Genomic DNA, 19,606 nt, shown 5'->3' on the forward strand with positions numbered 1-19,606 from the left:
AAAAACCTACGCTTATTGTGGCAATTCTGATAAATTGCTTAAAAATTCAATTCAAGTTCAGTTGATAAGTGAAACAAAATCCGCCTAAATAATTTCTGAGAGTGAACGCCTAAGCTAAAAGAACTTCTGGCTAAGGAAAGCTGCCTTGGTTAGTTACTTCACAACTAAAAGAACTTCTTAGTTGCTCTACAGACCCTTGTGACAACCTAAATCTAGACTTGACTTAACTGTGCAGTCAGTGTGTCAGAACCGCTAACACAATCTAAAGTTTTTAGATAGCACAACTTTAAAATATATTGAAGAAACTAAACCTAAACACGGCAGTCTATTTCAGAAAGCTTATCCATTAAGATCCACCGCGAATAAAAATGTTTATTTCTTTTTGATTTAATATTTTGCAAGCATAAATTTCATTTTTGTACATAAATCTAAAAGAAATCAAATCTATGCCATTGTTTTTTTTTTTTAACTTGTTAAATAAATAAATGAATCATTGTGCAAATTATTAGCCTCTCTGACCGCAGCTTCATCTGACTGTAAAACAAAGAAAATCATAATTTAAGGCCCCCTTATGATAGATTCTCTCTTCAAAATCTATAAACTATAAAGCTACAATATTGCTGCAAGTTAAAGAAGAGGTTTATTCCACAGCCTTATTGTATTCTCGAAGTTCGTATTTCTTTTAATATGAGTGCTTATCGCAACAACAACAAGGCTAACAAAGCATTTGGTGTTCATGTGATTGCCAAATTTAAATTTATGTTTCGTTCAAATCCCAAAACAGTAACTTGTCAAGTGCTCCTAAGTAAATGTTTCAATTGAAAGCTGGGACCACAATATATGACTTTATTCGAAGGATAGAGCGGGCTATGAAGATGTTGCAGGCAACAGAAAGCATCTCTCCGAAGCTGCAAAGTACAAATATGCCTGAAGAGCAAGACGTTCCGTTGTCTGTCTGTATGACCGCCTTAATTTCCGATACGGTGAGACCCACCACGACCAAACTTATTATAAAGACTCAACTAACACAGATATATAAAGTAAAGATCGCAGAACATTATAAGCACGGACTAATTGTCTTGCAGTACGTTTGCAATGCTATGTTATTTTTCAATCACAAATTGTAATTGACTGGCAAAGTTAATTTAATTAATTAATAGAAATTTACAAACATAAACATGCAGCCTATTTTGAAAATTACTTTCATAAATATCAATTATGAATTACTGATTATTTTTTTTAAAGACAAGTGTATCTACTATAATTCTTTGAACAATTATAAAAGATTATTTTTATAAAGCACATTTTCTGCCCAGATTTCAGAAAATAATCCTAAAGGAAATTACAAGTCTGTAGCGTGCCTAGGGAGATCTTAGTTGGAATGTGTTTCTGTTCAGTAATTTATTTATTTAGAGTGGTATTCAAAGATAGAAAAATTTTAAAATAAATGTTTCTGTTCAGTAATTTATTTATTTATTTATTTAGAGAGGAATTCAAAGTTAGAGAAATTGTAAAGAAAATGTTCTGTCTAGTCGTACTAATAGCTAAAGACTGTTAATACAGTTTGTTTATATTAATAATAAATTGACGTCTAATTCAAGGAACATTAGCTCTTTAACTGAAAAGAAGCCAGAGTAGTAACCTATTTACTGTATTTGTATTTCATTTTCTTGTAACAACTTCTCGCATTTATGCTGTTAATAGAATTGCTTTAGGCTCGCCAGGTTTTATCTGAATAATAATAATAAATGAAAGCTACTAGTTTTACTTGCTCTTGTAGTTCTTATTCATCCTACCTATATATAAGCATTTCAATATTGTGGTCACTTGGCTTTGAATTGCTTTAAAAAGCGAAATTAAATAAACTTCTACTTCAAGTTTCAATATCTTTAAACAAAGATAGGCAAACAGAACTGTTCGCAATCAATGGAATTGTTTGGAAAACAAAGAATTGTTTTTTAGGTCCCACAACAAACGTCAATCCATAGCTCATTCGATTCGCATACGCACATGTATGTATGTATGAAAAATTAATTGCTTGCATTCGCATATCAGCAATTCCAAGATGTTAGGGTCTTTTGGGATTTGCGTCAAAGTTTTTGGATAACAATATATATGAATAAATGCCGCAGTTTATAAATGTATGTATTTAGAAATCAGCCAACCAGCAAACCAACGAAATACGTCACTTACAAAACAACCATATTCCAGACAAATGGGCGCTAGTTGCCAGACGATTTGCTTATTAATCCGGTTGCGTTGATTTCGCTGTATGTGTAGAGCATATATCCAAATGAGTTGCTTTTAAATCGTACATTAGAACCAGATAGTTGAAGCACTTAACATTTTTCACAATTGTAATTAGTAGCAATGCGCTTTTGTATTTTAACAATCATTCCACACACTTAACACCTTAAGAGCATTAATATTGTATTTGAGGGTTGTCTGAGAGTATTGTCGTAAAAGCCGTCGCTATTAATTCGACCTGTGCGCGCGCTGTGTGTGTGCGAGGCGCGGCAAAATGAACGTATCTGACAGATACAAAACAAAAACCCATCCAGCAAAAGACAAAAACCTCGCTGCCCAAGTTTTGTCAACAATGAGATTATACATTGCCAGGCTCCACCTACAAAAACCAACAACAGCAACCGCACAAAATGCCGCTTCGTAGAGATGAGGGGACAAACAGACAGATAAACAGTCGGACGGAGGGAGAGGCAGTGGGACAGTGGGACAGAGGGACGGACAGAAGCTCCGTTCAGCCAACACACCCGCATAAATTTAGCAAAACTCCACAAAACGACGTCGGCGCATAATCAACAGACATACAAACATAAAAACACACACACACACGCACACACAGACATGCATATACACAACTTCGTGTGTGTGTGTGTATAGGATAGTGATGTTACCTCAACAGCTGCAATTTCAGCCTCGGCTGCTGCCTCAACAATGTACGCTTTCCAGCCAACACTTTCCAGCCGCCGCGCATCGCTGATTGGTCGGATAATCGTGTGTCACTCACACACGCATACACACACCGAGTCTCTCGCACGTTGGAGTGTGCGCACACACACACACACACACATTCGCATACTTACCACAGAAAGCCGCCTGTTTATTGTCAGTGAGCTTGGGAGTTTGGCTTGAAGGCTCTTCTAATTATTGTGCAATCCACAAGCGGTATGAGTGTGTGTGTAAATTTGTTTAAGGCATACGATTGATATCGCAGAAATTAAATTACTCATTATTTTCTGCTGCTATCGTTTTTTTTTTTTTTCATGATTAAAAACCACTGCTGAGCAGCTTTCGAATTGTTTCGGCGTTTTGGAGGTCATTTGAAACCACAAACGAAATCGATACTCAAATCTATTTACAAAATTGTCTTCCAATTATGCACTGCTGAGTAATTAAAGAAGTTTTCTATCATTTCGAGGAACACTTTGCAATCAAACTTAAATATTGAATTAAATACACAAGAAAATGAGTAAGAAAAAAGCATTTTCCGTGGAATTTATTTGCTTTTCCAATACTTCGTAATTAAAGAAGTTTTCTATCGTTTCGAGGAACACTTTGCAATCAAACCTAAATATTGAATTAAATACACAAGAAAATGAGTAAGAAAAAAGCATTTTCCGTGGAATTTATTTGCTTTTCCAATACTTCGACATTATACTCCAACTAAGTATAATATTCTGGGTTTTATATTAGCTTCATTATTAATCTATGAATCATGTGCAAAGAAAAAACTCAATGTTTGAAACATTTTCATTGTATATTTATTTATTTTTCATTTCTACAATACATTTGTTGTTAAGTATATAAATATTATAAATTATGGTAATTTTCTACGACTTTTAAAAAAAAAAACTATGATTTATTTCTATATATATTTTTCTTAAATCTGAAATACATTATAATTTATATTAATTTTTCAACATTTTCTTAAAAAACAAAATATTACAGGTACTTCAAATTTGCTTTTTATATATATATTGTTTTACATAATTAACAAGTATTTATAAATATTGTAAGTTATAGGTGTTTTTTGGGATTATTATTAGAAATCGTATTTCTTTTTTATATCCCTTTTTTGCTATCTACAAAATTTAATTCCAGTAAATGCATATAAATAAATCCTATTTATAAATCGTGTTGAACCAGTTTCTAAATAAAGAGGAAAAATGAACAAATAAATTTCATGGATATTATAAATTAACAAACAAGAATTTTTATCCTGTTTAAGACTTGTTTGTTTAAAGAAGTTTTAAAATATTTTATTTTTGTTAAACCTTTGCGTTTATTTTAAAATATAATTAAAAAGAGTCCGCTTTTGCTTATTTAATGTGGTAAATAGTTGCATTTAATATAATTATTTCTTTTAATTATTAATCAATGTACTGCAATCTTTAGAGCTTAACTTGAGAAAACCCTTCACCCACTGTCATTTCAAAGTGAAAAGCCAAAAGAAAAGCTGCACTGAAATTTGGGAAACATGAAATGAAAATTATAATTGCTTGTATGTGGCAAAGAGATGTGGAGAGAGGCGCAGAGAGAAAAGGCAGATATTCAGTGTTTTCACCTGATCGGCCCGCATTTACAATTACCGTTTGGGCCAAAAGCCACAAAGAAGTTGAACAAATTGAAATGGACGCCTGGTAGCCATTTGACTGAACAATTAACAACTTAAGTTGAAAGAAAGAAAAAATGAATGCCTGCCCAGTCTAAGTCGGAGAAGGGGCGAATAAAGCCAGGGCCAATAGGCGTTAAAGTGAAAATTAAAATGCCGTTGACAGGAAGTGCAAGAGCAGAGCTGGCTGGCTGCTCATTGACTGTGACCCATAATTAAAAGGGCAGCCAGTCAACGATTATACGGGATTGGGCCTAAAGACGCTAAACTCTACTACGGTACTACTTACTAGAAATGGCTCCTAACCATTGTTCCCCCGTTTTTGCCTTTATTGCCGTTATTGTTGTTGCTGTTGTCGCTTTAACGCTCGTTGCTCGTTGCGCGTTGCTGGCTGCTCCGCTCATCATCAGCAAAATTATACGGGTGACAAAAACATTTATACAAATGGTAGAAAATATTTACAATTTTACAACTTGGTCGCAGCGTTTGTGTAATTTTCGTATCTAGCCAACCGTTGCAGCTGCGCGCGCACATCTTTCGCTTTTTGCAATTAATTGCTCAACATTATACTATAAGTATTATTATTATTATTTATAGACGAGCATATACTTGTATGTAGGTAGGGATCATCCAGCTCGGCTCGCCACTCGGCACTCGGTGTGGTCTGTCTGTCAGCTCTAATGAGCATTGAGGAGCGCGTGCTCCAAAGCTCAAGCTGCGCTCGCAAGGGCCTGTCAAGCAGCCTCAACGGCGGCGACTGAAACCCCAGAGTGTTGTGGTTACAAATATTTTGGAGATAATTCGATTTTTTTCGGCGCTTCCAATTAATCATCGTGCTGTTAAAATAAATAAAATTGGTACACTTTGAAATAGGATTTTTATGTGTTGTGATTTTGGTTTGGTTTCGCTTACAAAAATATTATTAATTGATTTGCTTTAACTACACTCGAAAAAAAAAAAACAAACAAAATCTGCAGTTTTTCATTTGAAACGGACATCTAAAAAGAACAAGTTGTTGGTTTTTATTTCAAATTCAATGAAATAGTTGAGGCGTTGAACTTTAAAAAGAAAAGGTTGAAAGTTATTGTATACTTTTTCAGGCGATAAGCAACAATATATTCAAATATTTTGTATTTAGTACTTTAAGATAGTTTTCTGTCTGGTACATATCACAAAATATCTGTAACTGAATTTTGATTCTTTCTCGACATCTTCACAAGCCTCTGATACCAAGGAAATTAGGGAAATAAATACAATTCAAGCAATCCATTATTTTATTAATAAAACCGCACCAAAAGACTACATTTATCGTGCCTTAAAGTTTTTTTTTTGATTTTTTTTTTATTTTTTCCAAGCTTTTTTTATTTATTTTTATACCCTGTACCCGTAGGGTAAAAAGGGTATATTAGGTTTGTGCAAAGTATGTAACATACAGAAGGAAGCATCTCCGACCCCATAAAGTATATATATTCTTGATCAGCATGACGAGAGAAATCGATCTAGACATGTCCGTCCGTCTGTCCGTCCGTCTGTCCGTCCGTCTGTCCGTCTGTCCGTCTGGATGAACGCGAGGATCTCAGAAACTATAAGAGCTAGAATAACCAAAGTTGGCATCCAGATTCTCCTAGGTCCGAGTAAGGACGAGTTTATTTTATTTTTTTTAATTTCCCCCCCCTTCCCCCGCTACAGAATTTCGTCAATAGCGTCCACATTTCAAATGCTACCTAAACCAAACTTTGCACACATAATTTATATATAATTGTCTACTGTTGTTCAAAATTTTATTCAATTCGGTCAATTCTAAGAAAAGTTATTAGCAAAACAAATTCTCGCCAGTACAACCCCACCAAACTGCAGCAACAAGTTCGCTCTTCTTCTTCCTCTTTTTGCTGCTGCTATGGGCGCATATAACTCAGTGACGGAAGTTTACATGGGTACAGGGTATTACACTGTCGGGCTTGCTCGACTGTAGCGTTCTCTCTTGTTTTAAAGTTATAATTATCATGCTGCGGAATCGGAATAATACAACATTTTGAAATCTCTATGTATGGAACCACTTTGTTGAGAATTTTTAAAACTGTAAGGTGTTTTGTAGTTCATGCTTTATGCGATTATGTTAGTGCCGTGATTCGAACTGAGTCATCAAAATACATACTCAGGAACGAACTCACATTGTGGGATTCGTCTTAGTTGAGCGATGCCAGGACCGAGATGTTGAAGATGTTAAGGTGATTTCTTAAATTTATTTTCAGCAAACATATTATTTTGCAGTGAGGATTTTAAATATTAACTCTTTTGTACTGTTAGGCTGCCAGTAGCATTGATGGTCTTATGCGATTTTGCCGTTTTAATTTTTGTATTCTATGATATTATGTTCGAATCACTTTCTTTCTTACACATCATTAGCGTGCATAAGAATTAGTTTATATAAGTATTATTAACACTTTCACAATTCCCACAAAGGGGAAAAAAGATGGAAATGGATATTATTTCCATTACAATCCTAGCTTAACTTCACACTCTTCACTCAGGGAATTATATGTTAAAGCAAAATGATGTGGAACTGTAAGTTTATTAAAATATCTCATTAATTATAAAGCCGGAAAGATCGGTGGACAAATCACTTTTTTATGTGCATTAAATTCCCAGGTGGGAAAGGAGCTTATCTAAAACATAGGGAGAGGCGACGCAACGATCTACTAATAAGGGTATTTGGAAGTCTTTGTAACGCATACGAAAAAGTTCACGAATTTCCGAAAATATTGGACTTTTCGCGGATCACTTCCGAATAGCTTTATAGACTCTCCGATTTATCACAATCAATTATGTTCTTTAATGTTAAGAGGGGGGATTATTTCTATATTATTTCTATATTCCGTTGCTCGTTTTAGAACTACACAGTTCGGGAATACAAAGTTTACTAAACGACATACTTATGAGCGGGCAGTTTATTGCAAGTGCCCCATTCTCATCTACAATGCTCTCTCTCTCCAGTTATCGCCTTCCAATTGAACTATGGGGTTACATAAATGTATACCCTCTACCCGTAGGGCAAAAAGGGCACATAGGGTTTGTAAAAATTATGTGAGAGGCAGAAGAAGACATCTCCGACCCCATAAAATGTATACATTTTTGATCAGCATGACAAGCCGAATCGACCGTCTGTCTGGATGAACGCCTAGAATGCGTAGACGGTACATGAAATGTTCAGAAGTATATTAGGTTTGCGGGAGCTGAAAAATGTAACAGGCAGAAGGAGGCGTGGCAGACCCCACAAAGTATATATATTCTTGATCAGCATGACGAGACGAGTCGATCTAGCCCTGTCTGTCTGTCTGTCCGTCTATCCGTCCGTATGAACACCTGGATCTCAGAGACTATAAGAGGTAGAGACACCAAATTTTGCACAAAGATGCCTTATGAGTGTGCTCTATACGAGTTTGTTTTATTTTTTTGATTTTCCCCCTGACTTCCTCCCTATGGGGGTTTTCCCGATTTTCTATTCGTATAATCGCCTATATCTAAGAGACTATAAGACCTACGGACACCAAATTTTAGTCCCAGATACCTTATGAGAATACGTAATTCTTGGAATTTCGAACTACAATTTTGCAAATACCCCCAATTAGTTATTATGTGTCCGTATGCCAAGTTCCACTGTGATAGACCGATTTACCAAGAAGTTATAGCCATAAATATATTTGCTGCTGCAGCGCTGCTCAAGCGCTGCCCGCGGCTGTTGACGTTGCTGTTTGGTTGACTGCTAACATGTTTACACAGACACGAATAGATGCGCATAGGCATACATACACTCACACAGACGCAATCGCTATGTAAATGTGCAATTATACACCCTTTACGTGAGTTCGAATACCGAGAAAGGTAAAATCAATCAAATTTTTTTTTTAATTTTCTTAATTTTTTTTTATTTTCTATAATTATTGTAAACATATGTACAGAGTATTTCAAAGTCGGGACACCCGACTTTAGTTTTTTTACTTGTTTCTTCTGATATAGGAGCACAAACCTCAATGCCGGAAGTTTGTTTGGGTACAGGGTATATCACTGTCGGACTTGCTCGACTCTAGCGTTCTCTCTTGTTTTTAATAGACTTTGTGGACTTTGATAAACATACTGTTCGTCTCTCTACCGCTAATTATACATATATTGTTTATACTTGTACTCCTGCAATGTATTCGACTTGAGTTATGAAGCACATGCTCTGGCATCACGACAACAATATGGCCCTATCTCAGCTAACTGATGGGTGCCTACATAAAGCAGTACCCAACAACTATCTGTTCGACTCGTACCCAATCATTTTTTTCACTGCAGCATCACCCAGTAATGCGACCAGCAAAGTGAGACTTGTGGCACCCAGAAAAGACAAAAGCCAACGGCAATTTTTTCCATTTACGCAATTAATTGGTGGACTCGCTGGGCGGTCCGCTAATAGACCGAAGAGGCTAAGCTTCGACAACATCAGAAATGGCTTTAAATGAGGATTAACATTTTGCCTATTGACTGATTAATATTTAACACACATCACCCACAACGAACACAAAAACATATTCAAACCCGAACAATGGTTTGTTTAATTTTTCGAAACAAGAAAATGAAAAAAAAATACATTTTGACAAATGTCTTGCCGTGTTAAGCCAATGTTAATGGATTTTTGCCCCATCAGTTGAATATTTTGCTGCGATTAGAAGCCAATTACAAAGGCCAGTGATCTGCAATACAATTACGCGTGTATTAACTGCTCCCAAAACAGTGTTTTGATCATAACGATTACAGCTCATAAATTTAATTTTATGACTTCTTTCGCACACACATATAGTTTGTCTGTCCCCCAACGGCTACTAAGGTGCCAAAATTATATAGGAAGTGTACTGTAATTTTCGCACCAGCCTTAAATGCCTGTACTCGGGGCCATTTCTTCATCAAGCAAATTGCCAAAAATCGTCGTCATGTCGCTCGCGTGCACTTTAATCAGTTAAATGAACTGTTGAAAATTGTTGCGCCCAAAACTAAAGAGTCACATTTGGGCCCTAATGATTGTAATAGCCGGGTAGCCGGTTAGCCGCTAACCAATGCCCGGCAATGGCTTCTGGGCGCACGCGCTCTCAGTCCGCACTTGTTTAAACAATTGACAGGATGGGACAGGACAGGACAGGGCCTCATGTCGGTAATGTGTTTTGGGCCATCAACATTTGATTATAGCACATATCAAAAGCTGCGACGTGTCGCTGGACTCGTCCGCCAAAAACATAGTCTCTTTAATGAACATGGACCATCCAGCATGGCAGAAAGAAGTCAGACAAGAAGTCTTCTCGTTCCAATCCTGACCCATTAGGGCGCAGACTGCAGTTAGATGCCAGCGGCTCTTAACCGTACAAGGCATTCATTGACGGGCTGTGCGGGCCCTCGACCTTGCCCAACGCCTGCCTGATCTGTGAATCGTGTTTGTTATCTAAACTATATGGTATTAATTAAAAGCGGCGAGTGGCAACGATAAGATAACTCTGTCTACTGGGTGGCAGCTATTCAGTTATTCAGATTATTTTATAATTGATTTAAGCTGAACGTGATTTTTGAGCTTAGCTTGCATTGCAGTTGGGTTCTCTCGACTGCAGGAAGGCGGTACAAAAGAGTGATACAGTTTTAGGCAACAACAGCTGAAGATATGAGCCTTTTCTATATCACTCTTTTATTTAAATTCAATCTTTTTAAAACCCCTTTAATATGAACTAAGGATTGGGTCTGAAGAGAACGTAAATTTCTTGAACCAAAGTGCAGCTTGAAGAAAGGATGTTGATTGAGGTATTATGTGGATGGATTCGCTCAAGACTTATTTCATTATCTTAAATATTCTATCCTCCGAATACACTTTAATATCGGCCTAAGGCATGGCAGTAGTTGAATCAGTCAGCTCAAGCTCCAGTTTAAGTCAACGCTTTAAAACCAAATTGAGTTTTATTTGCATTTTTAAACAAATCTTTTTCAGCAATGCAGAATATCGTTTGATTTATTTGCACGATTCACATAAGACAAACTATTTCTTTATGGTTTCAATTCTAGTAACAGCAGAAGCTAAGTTTAAATGAAAGTGCATATTTAAGAAGCACTGGCCTCTCAAGATAAAGCCCTTTAAAGATCAACACAAATATACTTACATATATTGGTCAAAGCGACTTATCCGATATTTGTGAATTACAATTTAGCTGCTGAAGCTAACAATTTCAACAAATAATCAGTTCTTTTACTGCTGAAAAGAGTACAGTTTGTCTGCCTTGGAAAAGCTTTCCAGCCCTAGAAGGATCTCTTATATTTAACCAGAGTGTACCGCAGCTTTTGGCGTCTCAGCCTCAACGCAAACGCACGACTTGACCTGCGACAACAACAATAATAAGAATAAGAATAATAACAATAATACCACAATACGAGCCTGGCCAGACGCCAGCACAGACGACGGTCAGACGCCAACAATAAACGACTCACTCCGGTCGGCAGGAGCCACATTTTGAGCGTTTAACTTAATTACAATTATGGGGAGCATAAGTCAAAGTAGGTTTAACTTATCAGCATCGGAGGCAAAGGTAAAGACGAAGATGAAGACGATAATGCTGCCTGCATGCGAAATCAAAGAAGCAATATTTATTAATATTCGATTAATGTGCGATTTGAGGATTATGGTATGAGAAGCGAGCGGAGGCATTGGCCAACAACAGGTGGTATGAAACAGAAGCGAAGGGAACAACAATAACAACAATTAATTTAGTTTCGCCGATAAAGACGACGATGGCGACAACGTCGACGACGAAGAAGACGATGACGACAATGGCACGGGTTAAGTTCTCAAACAGACCACGAAAAGGAAGTGGCAAAGACTGCGGCAAGCCGCCAACCCAACAGCTGCACTTCACAAAGTGTGTGCCTCGAGTTATGCAGGCGGCGGCTGCTTGGGCCTCGGCCTCGGCCCTGGACCCTAGCAGTTGTCATTGGTGGCGTACGTGGCTGCAATGTCGAATGCTGTTGCCACTTGCAACAGATTTACATTCACTGAGCATGGCCAAGGTCTCAAGCCCAGTTTGGTGGCACGTGCTGCACATAAAATATTAAAGGCACTCTACTCAAGGTGTAAAACGACAAACTCCCACGTTCATTTACCAGACAACCAGCCAGCCTGCCAGCCTGCCAGCCAGCCAGCCAGCCAGTTCCAGCCCACTCGAACATGATGCATTACAGCCAACCACCCCAGAAAAAGAGTACAACAACAACAAAAACAAATGCACATCAACGGGCGCTCATCAAATGATCAATCACTATATGGTCGGGTCTGTCTATCAGTCCTTCAGTCCGCACAAAGGCTCTAACAATTGCCCTTGACAGTTTTTACCGTTTGCTGAATTGTTGTTTATGTCGCGCCTGATTATTTTGAGAGTTTCGAGTGTTGTCTATCTGTCCTGCCCTGCCTGTCTGTCTGTCTATCTTTTTGTATCCTTTGCATATGCTTTGCTGATTTCAGCATATGAAGAATTGATTGATTCTCACACTCTGTGTGGCAGGGAATGGCCAGAAGTGTGCGCCTGAGCAGCTGCCTCGCAATGGGTAACTGTTAATGCATATTCAAATCGCAATACGAGTATATAGAGTAGAGTATTGGAAATAGGTAAGTTATTAATTATTGTTATTTATTTATTTATCGACAAAAAGAGCTGTCGATGTGAGAAAAAAATTAAAACAATATAGAACTTATGCTAGATAAAACTAAAGAAAAGCAAAGCCTATAGAAAAAACAAAAATGTCCAATAACGAATCCGACTCTGTGGGGATTTTGTTTTTGCCAAACGACCAGCTATGCCCCGATTCACAGCAGAGAGTAGTCAGAGACGTTATTAGACCTAAAAAAAAAAGAAAAGGAAAAATAGCAATACAAGATTAAGAAGAAGTATAATTAAATTCAAATACTTAAATAATAAAAAATAAAATATAGTTTAAAGCTAGAGGTGGAGAATCACTGACCCGTTGGGGGCAGGTTTATTAGCCAGTCCGGCAAGCTGTGAGTAAACAATGAGTACAGAGGTGCTTTACTCGAAATGTTGAAAGTGTCGATTTCTGTTTCATATTTATCGCCTTTTTCCCGCAATCAAGTACAATTTTGATTTTAATAACTTAATTGTTATTTAATTTTTTATAATAGGAAATATTTCAAATAGAAGGTACCTACGTTCCTGTGAGATACTTTTTTGGTAGATTATTAGATATTATAAAAATTCTCTTTAATTAAATTTAAATTTTCCTTGCCTGAAAATTTGGAATTGTAGCGACTCAAGTCCATTGAGCTTATTACTCATAGCTGCTCTTGAATAAGCGATAAATATTTTGGTTCTAGTATAAGTCAGAGCTTCATTTAGGCTGTGTTAAAGCTTCCCGGATCCTAGAGCTGGGAAGTAACATAACTTTTAGTTTAGCATCCCTAATTCTTTTAGTTTTAATCTACATACATAGGTAGTGACAAGGTAGGGCTTGCATACACTTTTGTTCTTTTAGAACTGCCTACCATTGAATCCTTATTATACCCTGTACCCAAAGGGTGAAAGGGTATACTAGTTTATGCTTTAAAGTTGCCAACTAATGAGTCCCCTCCGTCAATCACAGACTGTTATCTGTTCCCTCTTAGAATACTATCTGACAAATCTCAAAGGCTTACCTTCGCCTTCAAAGCTACTCAAAATATAATGACATTTTTTTAATTTTTATGAATGTTCCTTGATTTTTTGCAATTTGGCAGTCTTTAAATAATATTGAAGAATTTTTTACGGACATTAATTTGCATATTAATTTGCAGAATTAATACACGAAGCTATAAATATTCATCATGTCCTCTAAATTGCTGGCCTTGTGTTCATTTAAGTTTCCGCTGCAATATACAAGTAATTAATATCTGCTTCCCCCATAATACGTAGAAACTTATCTATTGTCCGCTCACCTTGTCGCGTGCCTGACGCACCCGCCCGCCTGTGCGGCCACACGCTCCACAAAACCTATAAAAACTACATAGCAATAGCAAACAAATCCGACTAATTAACAACAATTCGCGGGCACATTATTCAATATAAATTAGCATAAAAACATAAGCAAAAACTATGCTGCCACAAAAGATAAAAGTATGTAGAAGCGACTATTTTGCCTTCTCGTGGCCGAGTCATAAATTACTCAGATCGGTTGGCCCATAACGACCCCAAACGGGACAGACAGCCAGAAGCGGATACTCAAGCGCCCGAATACCGGATATACTATAGAGAGGGTGGGTCAGCAACCCTGGCTGGCCACCTTTCTTTGCTCATTTTTTTTCATTGTTTCCAATCAATGCTAATTCTAAATGGCCAAACGCCTCTCGAACTAATGAGATTGGCGGCTAATAAATTATATATTTTGACAGTTTAACTCTGTAGCTGAAAAAATGCTTTTTCTATTTGCCATTTTTTTATTTTCTACGCTCGCTCGATAAAATTTTCATAAGAGTTTTCTGCGGAACTTAATCGGCAGTTTCGATCATCGTTGAGCGACCACACACACAAAAACTCAACTGCTAAAGCAGCGATATGTCAACATTTGCCAACTAATTAAATCAAAATAAAATTGGGAACTGCTTTAATAGGAATTGCCCACAAAATCTCCACAGGCAGCGGGTCCCAGCACTTCAGCCAAGAGAGAGGCACGTGTAGTAGGTTTCCCATTTTGTGGCTCGGCAGGAGTCATAAAATCATCCAAGATGTGTGTATGTGTATGTGTGTGTGTGTGTATGTGTGCGTGTACTTCACACCTTACGACAACAAACTGCAGACACATCCTGTGGCGCATGGCATGACATCGACGACAACATCGACCAGTCGACTAGTCGCTCCGTCGCTCGGTCATTAGTGTCTCCCATTTGTGTCACCTGCCGTGCCTCTGAGGCTCTGAGCTAACGTTACAATTACCTGGTAATACGATGATGGTGACGACGACGACGATGACGCCGACCACAGAATGTCTAACAACGGCACAGCTGGCAAGGCGTGAAGATCGACGCTGCGCTGAGCACAAATACGTGTATCTCACTACTTGGGCGAGGCATGAGGCACACTGAGCTACACGTTGCCTCGTGTGGCAAGCACAGCCATCAATTATAAATACGCGGCATGCAAATGTGTGTGACTGGAATCGCCAGAGTGCAGCATCGGTTGCAGTGTAGGTGTTCAGAATGTGCCACTTTAAATGGCCATCATTTGTTCAAAAGACCTTGGTGGTGCAGGACTTGGCCAAGCCCCTGCGGCCTACAGCTCGTACTTGATGGACATTGTTTTTAGTGGGCATTATGATAAGACCAACAAAGGCATTAAAAGGTCAGCTGTTTGCTATCATCATCGATAAAAGAATCAAAAAAAAAAAACTATTTAGAAAAGGTCATGGAGTCTTCCAACTTCTTCGCTTAAGATTAAAGATGTTAGCGCGGCTTCTGGCTTAGGCTTTATACATATTAGAGACTCAAAACATTCAGTTTAGTGTCATTTTTCTGTCTAGCTTTTTAAAGCCAGAAAAAAACCCTCTTAATTGTCCAAAGAGTTTTCCTGATAGGGATTATTCTGCTTTTCTTTTATTAAAGTTGTTAGCAACGCTTCTTTCTAGCTTAGGCTTTATATTAGAGACTCAAAACACTCAGTTTAGTGTCATTTTTCTGTCTAGCTTTTTAGACTGAGGCTCCATAATCTAAAGTCAGAAAAATTCCTCTTAACCTTATATTGTCCAAAGAGTTTTCCTGGTAGGGATTATTCTGCTTTTCTGTTACTAAAGTTGTTAGCGACGCTTCTTTCTAGCTTAGGCTTTATATTAGAGACTCAAAACACTCAGTTTAGTGTCATTTTTCTGTCTAGCTTTTTAGACTGAGGCTCCATAATCTAAAGTCAGAAAAATTCCTCTTAGCCTTATATTGTCCAAAGAGTTTTCCTGGTAGGGATTATTCTGCTTTTCTGTTACTAAAGTTGTTAGCGAGACTTCTGGCTTAGGCTTTATATTAGAGACTCAAAACACTCAGTTTAGTGTCATTTTTCTGTCTAAATAAACTAAATTGTCCAAAGAGCTTTGCTGAATTATTCTGCTTTTCTTTTACTAAACTCCCTCATCTTTCTTAAAAGGGAATGTACAACCTATCTGGTATTCTTCAACATTCTTGTTTTCGCTTTTCTATAAAATATAAACCACTCTTAAGAAGCTAGAATAAAATTCCACATAGCCACAAAGTCTGCCCACATCAAAGCCAAAAACGCACCCTTCCAATCCTAGATTTCCCTTTCAAATGTAACATCTCGTTGATACCTGCAATTAAGAATTGAACGTTCCCTTTTCTGCCGAAAACATTTAGGCAACGAAACATTTCACACCAAGTTCGACAACTTGAGCTACAACTACCGACTTCCACTTCCTCTCACAATACCCTGCATACGAGTATAAATCCAATTAGCACGCTTTTGTCTGCCCTTGCCCAACTGACAATTTACGAGTACGAGTATATGTCTCAAGTAAAGAAAGGCCGCACGGAAGGAAGACCGAACACACAAAGGAGCTCTCAACACACACTTCACTAGGTCTGTCTGGCTTTCTTGGCAAGTAGCGAGGGGTCGAACTTTATGACTTGCCTGTCGCTTACCTTTTGTGTTCACCATTAAACGCTATTAGCGGGTATTTAAGGATCACTTTTTCTGTTTTGGGTAGGTCATACAGATAAGTTGCTTCGAGGGAGGGTGTTTTAACGCGCGTTTAATCTAATAAGCCGCAAACACGCAAAAAAGTTCACGTGGGAAAATTGGAGCAATAACAAATTAATACAAGTTTGGAGAAATGCGTGGGCTGTACAGAGCTAGGTAGGTTGGTTGGTTGGTTGGTGGCTCTGGGTGTGTGTGCGAAGCCCAAGAATTGCAGAGTATTGTGCGTGTTATTTATGGACTTCTCGTGTAGCGCCTGGCAATTGGACATGGGAAGAGCTTGCGCAAACCAAGGAGGAAGAGACAACGCCCACATCGACTGGGAACAGCGTGTTTCATGTCGAATCCACAATATCATCAATTTGCATATTTTATGTGACACAAAATCATGCCAACAGAGAGCTATAAAAGCTTAGAGCCATGGCCCCAGCCTCCACAGTTTTGGCCACGAATTGAAGGCGAACAGATGCAGAAAGTGTGTAAATTCTTAGTTCTTTGGCTGCTGCTGCTTTGTGGCCATGCGAACGAGGTTCAGAGTCAAAATAGCACTCAGGCTAAAACGTTAAACGATCTGCCACCGGGTAGTGATAAGGAACTATCCGATTTGGTCATCACCACAGCATTGGGCAAGATACGGGGCACTATTTTACCATCGCAGGCGGGTCGAAATTTTTATGCCTTTCGCGGTATTCCCTATGCCAAGGCACCTGTTGACAATTTACGCTTTAGGCCCCCAGAGCCCATTGAGCAATGGTTTGACGTACTCGACGCCACCTTCGATGGACCAAAGTGCCCACAACCGGGACTCTTCAGCGAGGATATTAGCGAGGACTGTCTGCGCCTGAACATCTACACACGTGAACTGCCCAGCGAGGCGCAACCGAATGTGAAGAAGCCAGTTATAGTGTTCATACATCCCGGCGGCTTCTATTCGCTGTCCGGGCAGAGTAAAAACTTTGCCGGACCGCAGTATTTTATGGATCGTAACCTGGTGCTGGTTACCTTCAATTACCGGCTGGGCACGTTGGGCTTCCTCGCCACAGGCACGGAGGCGGCGGCCGGCAACATGGGTCTAAAGGATCAAGTTCAACTGCTGCGTTGGCTGAAGCTCCACATCTCGCGCTTTGGCGGAGATCCCAATGCCATCACACTCTTGGGCTATGGGGCTGGGGCCATGGCTGTGACACTCCACATGGTGTCGCCAATGTCGCAGGGTTTATTCCATCGGGCTATTGTAATGAGTGGCGCCGCAACGGGTCAGTGGTCGCTGCCCGAGGAGCAAATGGATGTGGCTAGGAAACAAGCAGCCTTATTGCAGTGCTCCATCGAGAGCATTGCCGAGCTAGTGGATTGTCTGCGTGGGGTGAGCGCTACGACTAGTTTGGACATCATTCAATTACTTACTACCTAAATTCTATTAGAAACATTATCTGGAGTATGCAAATAGCTTGCCGCGCATGTTTGATTTCGGACGTAACAATCCGTTGATTATTTGGAAGCCAGTCGTTGAGCCCGACTTTGGACAGGAGCGTTTTCTCATCGAGGACCCTGTGCGCAGTTATCAAAATGGCGATTTCATGAAAATACCCGTCATAACGGGCATGACGAAAGATGAATTTGTGGGTCCGGCCATATGTGAGTAAGCCACGGAACATATCTTCTATTCTAAAACCTACACCTTGAACTCTTGTGCCAGCTATTCTTCAGAGTCGCACGCTGCTCGACACCTTCAATGATAACTTTGAGGCCTTGGCTCCCATTTGTTTTCTCTATAACGCAAGCAGTCCGCGCTCGCAAAACATAAGTCAAGAGCTTCGAGAGCATTATTTCGGCTCCCAGCCGCTCGATGCGAATAGCTCGTTGGAAGCGCTCGCCACTCTGTACTCGGATGCTCTGACTGGCTTCGGTATACATCGCTTTGTACACCTGGCAGCGCGCTCCACTAAGGTCTACTACTATCGGTTTGCCTACCAGGGCGGTCGCAGTCACATCCACTATCCGGAGGAGTCACCCTACGGTGTGGTGCATCACGACGATCTGATGTATTTGTTTGTGGAGCCCTCGATCAGTCGCATGTTCACCGAGGACGATGACGAGTTCCGCATGGTCGATATCATGACTAGAATGTTTTCGGCCTTCGCCTATAAAGGGTAGGCTCTCAAAATAGTATTGCCTTTAAGTTCTTCAACTCCTACGATTTCCGCAGTGATCCGAATAAGCCGAGTGATGAGCAACTGCGTGCGATACGTTGGCGACCATTCAGCTTCAAGAAACGCTACTATCTGGATATAGGGGATGAGCTAATCATGCAGGAGGGTCTGAATTCGGCACGCTACGAGGTCTGGAAACGTCTCTTCCCCTTGAACTGGCGACGTCAGACCAAGGAACGCTGGATAATGGATTATATCTAAGAGTTTCCACATGAGTTTTGAAGTTTGTCGAGTGGTTCATAAAAAGACAAAACAGGTTTTTCAAATAAAAACATTTTTAACAGCAATCGGAAGCAAAGGCTTAACAAATTTTGAATTCGCAGTTTTGATCCTTGAGCTGTGGCTGTGCCGGGGGGTGCTCGGAGGGTTACTCAAGCGTTTGTTTTTGTTGCCAAGTGATAAACCAATTGGCATAATTTTCGTTTTCGACTTCTCCAATTTGATGTGCGTTGTTGTTTATGTTTTGTTTGTTCCTGCTACTGTTGTTGTTGTTAGGTATGCGTGTCATCACTGTGTGGGTGCATATATTATGGCAGTCATCGTGCCGATAGCTGTGGTACGTGTCATACATTATGGGCTTGCGTGTCGCGTGCTACGCCATGCACTGCGAGAAATTGTACTGCAAGTGGAATTTATTTATTTATTTATTTAATTATTTTATCTATCCAAAATAATCTGTCATTGTAAAAAAATAACAAAAAGGAAAAAAATACAATAGAGAACTTAAACTAAACACCTTTAAGCTGAATGTGAAAAACTAGCTATGAAAAGGGCTAATAGTGTTTTAAAATATTTTGAAATTACTTGTCTCGTGCTTTGTTTTGGAATAGTTTTTTTATTTGTCCTCGTTTTTAGTTATTTTGTTGTTGAATTTCATTTCCAAATCATATTTATTTTTAATTCAGCAATCAGTTACGATAAGAAGTTTATTATTTCGTATTATTAGATACCGATCTGAATTTTAACAACAAATTTTTTATAAATATTATTTTTAGCTTTATACATTTTAATTCAAT

The 19,606-nt window shown here is 38.9% G+C and overlaps 1 protein-coding gene across 1 annotated transcript; it reads left to right on the forward strand.

Annotated features, from left to right (window-relative positions):
- Window positions 1-16,846: 16,846 nt before the first annotated feature.
- Window positions 16,847-18,791, forward strand: LOC115626062 (esterase E4). Its single transcript, XM_030521314.1, has 4 exons — window positions 16,847-17,743; window positions 17,802-18,015; window positions 18,077-18,530; window positions 18,587-18,791. Exons 1-4 carry the CDS (start codon window positions 16,847-16,849, stop codon window positions 18,789-18,791), a joined length of 1,770 nt encoding a protein of 589 aa, XP_030377174.1.
- Window positions 18,792-19,606: the final 815 nt, after the last annotated feature.

This window comes from Scaptodrosophila lebanonensis, unplaced genomic scaffold, assembly GCF_003285725.1.
Source record: "Scaptodrosophila lebanonensis strain 11010-0011.00,11010-0021.00 unplaced genomic scaffold, SlebRS2 tig00000080-arrow-pilon, whole genome shotgun sequence".
NCBI lineage: Eukaryota > Metazoa > Arthropoda > Insecta > Diptera > Drosophilidae > Scaptodrosophila > Scaptodrosophila lebanonensis.

Coding starts and splice junctions, on each gene's coding strand:
- LOC115626062 (XM_030521314.1), top strand. CDS start 16,847: ATGCAGAAAGTGTGTAAATTCTTAGTTCTTTGGCTGCTGCTGCTTTGT. Junction 18,016..18,076: donor ATTTGTGGGTCCGGCCATAT/GTGAGTAAGCCA, acceptor CTCTTGTGCCAG/CTATTCTTCAGAGTCGCACG. Junction 18,531..18,586: donor TCGGCCTTCGCCTATAAAGG/GTAGGCTCTCAA, acceptor CGATTTCCGCAG/TGATCCGAATAAGCCGAGTG.